This window comes from Vollenhovia emeryi, unplaced genomic scaffold (assembly GCF_000949405.1).
Source record: "Vollenhovia emeryi isolate VEMERY1.0 unplaced genomic scaffold, V.emery_V1.0 DF939187.1, whole genome shotgun sequence".
In the NCBI taxonomy this organism is placed as follows: domain Eukaryota; kingdom Metazoa; phylum Arthropoda; class Insecta; order Hymenoptera; family Formicidae; genus Vollenhovia; species Vollenhovia emeryi.
The window spans coordinates 83291-91549 of NW_011967179.1; the positions used below are offsets into that span (position 1 = coordinate 83291).

At 37.2% G+C, this 8259-nt stretch overlaps 1 protein-coding gene across 2 annotated transcripts in view; it reads right to left on the reverse strand.

The window, feature by feature from the left end:
* Positions 1 to 8259, reverse strand: part of LOC105562449 (protein phosphatase Slingshot-like) — an 87622-nt gene that overhangs the window by 69788 nt on the left and 9575 nt on the right. For both annotated transcript variants that reach the window (XM_012013306.1, XM_012013305.1), the window contains exon 2: positions 1765 to 1820. In XM_012013306.1, the coding sequence (XP_011868696.1) occupies positions 1765 to 1820 (56 nt within the window). The remainder of the gene's footprint in view (positions 1 to 1764; positions 1821 to 8259) is intronic.

Consider the following 8259-nt stretch of genomic DNA (forward strand, 5'->3'; position numbering starts at 1 on the left):
CGTGGCAAGATGTGACCGCCTGGCGATCGATAATGCTATGCGCACATCTCGCCACGCGCTCGAATTGGGCGGTAGGCCGGCCTAAAACAACGATTTTTAATAATTAATTACTTGTTAACTATTACGAAAATTGCAAAATGGTACAGAACTTTTCCGTTCATCTCGATCCGTTCTACCTTCTCAAAAATTTTGTCGGATATGGAAAGACTCACCCTGTATATGTTACAGTAAAACCATATATTGTATAATATATACGTAACGGAATACGATTGCTTTATTATGATATTTATACTGCATCGTATTTCAGAAAAGACACCCGCGGAAAGGATTTCTGTTACCGAGACAAAAAATATTCTTGACGCATTTGCATTTCTCACATCTCATTTAGTATAAAAATAAGGCAATATCAAAATAAAATCAATAATTCTTATTCTCCTCTATAGAATTAAAAAATATTAACTTGCTATATTGAGACAAGAGTAGCTTATATAAATGTATGGTAAGTTTCTATATTCTTGCGTTTCGATTAAATTTCCCCTCCACCTTACAACGCACGGAAGTTGGCACCACGATATTCGACAAAAGACGATACATACTATCATTTTATTCTTTTTTAGATTTTAGAACTTTTCATTTAAGATTAAAATATTCCTTTCTCTGCAATAAATATGATTGGCGCTGTATCAATCCTATTTTACGATACATTGAAGTGCAATAGCATTGGATTCGGAATTTTTTTGCTGTGGGTGTGTGCATTATATTTTAATAGAAAATTTGAGTGCATCGAAAAATAATGCAATGTAAAAATGACGAACCCTTTGCACGCGTTTAAACAAAACATTCTAAAGATAAAATCGCGGAGACACGCATAAAATACGCTAATTTCAGATTAGGTATCCATTCGCACGGCGATAAAACCAGCGCCGATCGTCGCAGCATCCCGATACCTGTCTTCAAGAACATAAACACGGCAAGACACAACGCTGCCCGGCCAACGTAATAAAAGCGCCTGGCGCATCTCGAATGTCCGACAATAAAGCTCCAATCTTGGTTCGCGCGAGATCGTCTTGGACTCGCGAAAGCCTACTATGAGAAAAGTAGTCGAGGAACAATCGAAATATCCCGCGCGACCCTCGCGAATGAAAAATCCCGGAAGAGAATCGGATCGACGATCTGGAAGCCGAGCAACTTTACTGCCAGCAAAGCGTGAACAAATTATTTGCAAAGTACAGATTGCCGCTAGTCTACAGGCAGCTAGTTCGGCAAGCCACGTCGTTATCCTTATCGCGACTTATTAGCCCGCACCCGTGTTGAATTCCGCTTCATTTTGCACTTTTCGAGTAGCCGAGGGCAACTATGCGCTGACAAACGAGAAAATCGGCCGGGAACGCTCTAGGCGCGAGATGAGAGCCCGGGGACTCCACTCTCGACACACGCTTAATGATACGGCCTTGCGATTCGATCTTATCGCCATTGAAACTGAGCATGTGCGCGTTTATACAGGGTGTCCCGAGCTCGCAGGGAAGATTTGAAGAGAAGATTGCCGTGTCGTTACAAAAATAATGTTTAATTTAAAGTGTAATTTTATAATGTAAAATAAAATAATTTAAATTACTCTTATAACAGAATGCGTGTAAGTATGTGTTCCTACGTGTAGCATTAATAAGTATTCTTTGCTCTCTCCCGAATCTACGTCTTCGACACAGAAAAGGTGCACGATACTTTTGCGTAAAAAAAAATTAATAATCACTTGTGTGGACTTACCTCTTACAGCTCCTCGCAGTGTCCTCGTCGTCAGCCGGTGCTCCTGCTCCCGAATCCTGAAAAAAATAATAATTCTCAGATACCGCACGCGCATAGGAGATTTTAGCAATAAATTAATACCCTGGAACTCTCATCACAAACTTCTTTTTCAAGGATTAGAGCTCCAAGATCAAATCACAATATTCGCGCTGATTTCTCGAGTCCACAATCCAAGAAATTACTAATTAACAAGGCGGAACTTTTTTTTGCCCGCTTCCTCTTTTCACTTTCGGTCAATTTCTGCCACGAACAAAAACCGCCAAACAAACGGCATTAATAATTTGCGGTGAAAGCGACAACAAAGGATCGTTGCCGCAGAATTACGTCAATACCACGACAGGGAAATACAGATAAGCCTTTATTCGTCCCCCGTCGAGATAATTGAGGCATCGTGACAACCACGGTGAACGGAACGTTGGAAAATACAGTCGTGTACTTGAAGACAATGCCGTGTGTTTGTAAGCTACCGAATAAAATTGCTGCCGCAAACGCTCAATTCGAAAGTTTATTATAGCCATCTGACGAATCTTCGTCGACAGTACAAACAACTCTGCCCTGGAAAAGTAAAATAGAGACCGAGGCTATCCGCTTCCGGAAATTTAACCTTCGGTTTACAATATAGAATTTTTGTAAAACATCACTTGGTGCCTTTTCTTATTAATTTTATCCAGTTGTACTGTCAAAGGATATTAAAGTAAAGACTTTTGCAATAACAGTACTCCATGTTCAGAGTTTCGACAACAATTGATACGATTTTTTATAAATAATTCATCAACGATAGAATTTCTCATATATTTCGAAAAAATGTTATCTAGATTAGGTATATAAAGTATAGATTGAACAAAAATTTATTTTATGTTTTTAAACAAAAATCGCAACTACTTATTTCAATAAAAAGTTATAAATTTCCCATTCGAGAAATAGAAAATTGCTGATATTCTTTAGTTTCTGATGCTTCAAGTATCAAGAATAATTTATTAGTTTTAAAAAAATGACTATATATATAAATCATAACATTTAATTATACTAAATCAAACTTAGATCACGCAAATAAAAACTTTTGAGATTTTCAACGTTAAGTGTTCAAATTAATCATTAATAATGTACTGTATAAATAATATCTGAAATATACGTTTTATATAATACGCCCAAAAGTGATAATCCCATTTATTGACACAAGTTATTATATCACTACGGAATTTATAGTCCCGTTTCATATCGTTTCCCGTATATAATATAGAGCGAGACATTTCCACGCGTCGTTTAGCCGCGCATAGGCTTCCACGCGTGTCACGGAGTGGTGGCTCTTTTATTAATAAAGTGCATCGTAAATATCAAGGATACGAGCGTGAATCCCCACGTTGTGGCGCACGGTCACGCAGAAAACGAACCCTCAAAATCGATAGGGCGACCGTGCAGCCAGCTCAAGGCTGCCCCTGCCCTCATACGCTAAAAAAAAAATGCAACTGGCCCCCTTCGCAGTAAGTGCACTTCGCTATATGCAAAGTGAGCGGCAGGGTCTTTCTAATCCCTTGAAACTCAAAGGTACTCGACCAAAGTGAATTGTCCTCGATCGCATTTTTGACACGCGTAAATACGGTGCTAAAAATTGCACTCCGGTCGTTTAGAATCTGCGCGACAACAAGAAAGAAATCGTACAGTTCAAATTAAATACAGCTACCGTAGTTGATCATGATTTGCTAAAAATATTGTGCTGCTCTAACTATAAATTTCTAAATTACAGGAAACGGTTTGCTGTCGCACCTGATACAGTAGGCACAGTAGCAAAATATTAGCTATCACAACTAAATATTAGCTGTCCATATTTTTCAACTGAAATTTAGTTGTCACATGTAGTTTTTAGCCTCGTACGGTAGCCTCATTTTTCTTTCAGCGTTAACTTTGTGAAATTTCTACTTGTACAATTAAATTTTCTTCCACAGAAAGTTAAATATGTGAAATTTTTTATGTTTGACCGAATAACAGATCTGGCCTGACAACACATTGAATCATGTTGAATGAACGAGTCGCTGTAGATTTTAGCCGAAAGATATTTAAAAGTCTCGAAGATGTTGAAAACGTGAAACTATAACTTTGTAACATTTTATGTTATTATATTTCAATTTATCTTCCATTTTATACACAAAGATAAGTAAAAGACATTTAAAAGAAAATCACGATACTCCAAAATATTAAAAAAAAAGATTTTTCAAACATTCAATACTTTGAGAGGATCAAGCGTTCAAAACTTTCAGGATTTTTCAGCAACTTCGAGACTTTTCGATTTCAAATATTCGAAGTATTTTGAATCTCTACACAGTCAAATTATTGGAAAACTCTCAGAAGAACAATTCGAACGCCTATTTGACGTGCAGAATAAAATAAAATGTACCAATATGGTGCTTATTGAATGATATATTAAGAACTTAGATATTATAAGAGACTAAAGATAGCCACGATGAAAGATTTAGACATTCAGATTTTTTAAAAATACCTATCAACCCCGCACACATTTTAATGCACTTCTCCGACGAGAGTATGCAAAAGGCAACATCCTGCAATTATCCTCGAAGAAGCTAGTTTACACTGTACTACTGCGGTCGTTAAGAAAATTGATCGTGCGAGCGCATAAAACAACGCGCGCTATTAACAGCGCAGTACAATTTTCCTATCCTGCCGTGGCGCTGCGGCTTAAAATAGAACCTTTCATTTGCTGAAAAGAAGATCGCGCCTGACCGAGGCAGGAGAGAAAGAGATACGGCGAGAAGAAAGGAGTAGCAGAGCAGCGGCTATGCAGCTTTTTAATTGTGGCTTTCAAGGCGAACTGAATGTACTGCCACGATGCGCATGTAAGAAAAATTAATTCTACCGTCACTACAAGCGCTTCAATAGAACCGATTTCTTTTAAAATATCCGTGAATCAATCAATGAACTATAAAATGTGTGTGTGATGATAAAAATAACCTGTCGATATTATCCCAAACCAGAATAGCCGCTACTTTCGCGGCAATTCTTAGATTTCGGAAAGAAAATAAACTGTTTTGACGTTCACGTGTCAGCATTAAAAAATGTTCTCCAGATGTCCGAGGGCCTTGGGAGGTACAATATCCGCGTGAAATAATTTAAAGTACGATTTCAAGACACAAGTAAGCATCGCATTATAACACATGACCTTTTCAGCACGCTTCTTCACTTTTACCTCACAATAAACAAGAGGCACAGTTCTGGATACGCTCGCGCTACTACGTATACAGGGTATCCTGAAAATAATGGTAAAGGAAAGTACCCTATTATGAGATAGCCTCCTAATACGAGATAGTGTGGCTTCTGCTAAATTCATAGATGTCATCTGTTAAGACCTGAGTCCACGAAGCTAGAACTTGGTCCAAGTTCAAGCTACACATGTCTCGAAACTAGAAACCAAGTTCTTAGCATCGTGGACACGGGCCGTTAGTTCCGTCATGAATTTATTGTCCTCGGCGTGAAATCTGTTTAGTGAGAAATTCATTGTAAGATCGTGCGTGTAATCATTGCAAAAGGTGTGTAAATTTGGATGTTGAAAACCCGCTATCTCATATTACGAGTCTAGCTCGTAATTCCTCTACTGATGTCACCTTCAGTATTTCCTACGTGAAGAGAGTATACGCGACCACAATCAACAATTTCAACATCTCGGATAGAGGTATAGGTCCATAAATTTTCAAGCTACGTGCAACCAATTGTTGATCCCATTGCAAAGGTATGAAACGCGTGACACGTCAAAATCGCTAATGTTCATCGCAGAAGTGCGTAATTGAGCGCGCAGAAACGCGCGCAAGGGAGATATTCCGAATTTTTGTTTCGGATTATATAATTGCACGCGGAAGTGCCGACTGGCGAAACGCGGATACGAGATTCGATCGCGTACGACAACGTTGTACGAATCGTCTCACATGAATTATCTTGCGTTTCTCCCGACGTACGTACGTGTTGGCTGCCGTGGACGACGCACGCCCATAAACAAAGATACATCGACCACATATGCGCGGCTCTGATTTCGCTTTCTCACGACGCTTATTCACGAAAAATTCGCCGATAGCTACCCGAGGATCAGCGATATCTCCGCGTAGAGCATTGATCGATATTATCAATTAGGATAAAATTATTAGCCTCGGTTAATATCTGTTAATATCGAACATGAACCTATTCCGAGATCGAATAATATGAAAACGTCATGTCTTAATTGATTCCGCGTTTTATGAATTTTATCGAGAAGCTCACAATAATTTATTGATTACGATAGCGAGAACAAAACCTGCAATTACCGTAGAATTTATGACGACATGGATAAAATAATTGGCAATCGTTAATTAATTATTACGTTGTCCGTTCCAATGTGATAATAATGAATATCGCGCATATTCATTTAGAAAGTTAGTTTTGATTGTATTTATTTTCTTTTAACGTTATAACTATTAAATTAAATGCGAACAAAAATTAAAAACGCAAGAATAGCACGGTGTTATTCACGAAATTTATTTACCTGATAGTTATCTATCTGGCAAGAAATAATCGATACGATAATCTAATCAACGCGACGAAATAATTAACATTGACGAGTCAGCTTTAACCAATCTCTCGCTTTTTTTTTAAATGTTACGCAACCTCATGAGTTTTTTCTTGACAACATATCTAACTCGAAAACACGCTGCTCACAATAAACCGCTATTGAACTCGTGTATCACATTCCTTTGCAGCAATCATTTATGTTACGTTGCCGTGCGATTGCATTAGTTATTAAATTAACACTGCGATATGTAGAAATACAAGGAATGCAAGTTTTTTTTATCTGAGTTAATTAGTCAATGTATTGCGAAGAAGTTTAATTAGGTGCGCTCTGCATTCCACACACATCATTACAATCTCGTTAAACCAATTGCAAAAACTAGAACGAAAATAGAAGTTTCAAAGAATAGAATGGAAAACACTTTAGCTGCTACTTTCTACTAGTGGTCTTAATTATTTCAAGCTTCGCAACTTCGAAGGATGCAGAACGACCGAAAAGTTTATTAAATAAAAACACATTAACTCGTTTTGTAGATTTCAGAGGTGAAAGAGAATTTCAGACGTGCGATTTAAATCACACAATGCCGATTGTTCCCACCGAAATTCATGTATTCAGCATTTGCATAAACCTTGATAATCCTGTCTTGAGTGTCGCACATTCAGCGCGTCTCCTTTTTAGTCTGATTAAGTTGACGCGTAGCTGAGCTAGAAAAATTCGCTCCGATGTTCATACGTGGTTATGCCAATTGACCGAAATAACTCAATGACATTGCCACCCACGCCGTATTAAGAAAATGTATCTCAAAACTGAATACGCGCGCGTTGTAAAGCGGTTTTAGATATTTTCGATTTTCACTCTTTCATAAAGTTCATATCGCATCATGCGCTACAATTATGTATTGTATAAATAGTTGTGTATTGTGAAATACGTGGAAAAACGATGATTTAAAAGAAAACACACCTACAGAAAAAATTCCCGGATCCAATGCTATCACACTTCAATGTATCATAAAATAGGATCGATATAGCGCCGATCATATTTATTATAGAGAAAGAAGTATTTTAATATTTTAATCTTGAATGAAAAAAGAAATATTTTAATATTTTCATCTTGAATGAAAAAAGAAATATTTTAATATTTTAATCTTGAATGAAAAATTCTAAAATCTAGAATAAAATGATAGTATCGTCTTATGTCGAATTAATCTAAACGCAAGCATATATACATTTACATTTATATAAGTTACTCTTGTCTCAATGTAGTAAGTCAATCTTTTTTAACTCGATAGAGGAGATTAAGAATTATTGATTTAATTTTGATATTGCCTTATTTTTATACTAAATGAGGTTGGGAGAAAATGCGTCAAGAATATCTTTTGCCTCTGTTACAGAAATCCTTTCTGAGGGCTGCAGAGATACTCTCCGCAACATGAAACGGAAAGTAATTTCCGTAATTTAATTTCGAACGATGAACGAGGCGCGCGTAGATCAGTGTTACAATGAGTACGTGTCAATCCGTCTTAATGCTTAATTGCACCGCTGCTCAATTAACGAGACAAAAACAGCGAGCGCGGCTTGTACGCGACAAACAATGCGTAGCGCATGAGAATTTGTGCGAGGCAATAAAGACATCTAATTAACTAACAAGAATATTCTTCGATGTCGCCAGCAGTAATTAACAACTTCAGTGTTTTCTTGACCCTATCCGGCATTTTTAATAATGCAGAAAATTTCTTGCGAAAAATATTACCTCAGCCAGGACCATCTCACATCTTCCGCTTTCAGCTAGAAATAACTTTCAACTATAAATCGATTTTCTTTTAATGCGTTTTAAAATAGCCATCAATTTTCTAAAAAAAAACAAACAATTTCAAATAAAAGTTTCTAAATATATTACGGACGAGGTTTTAA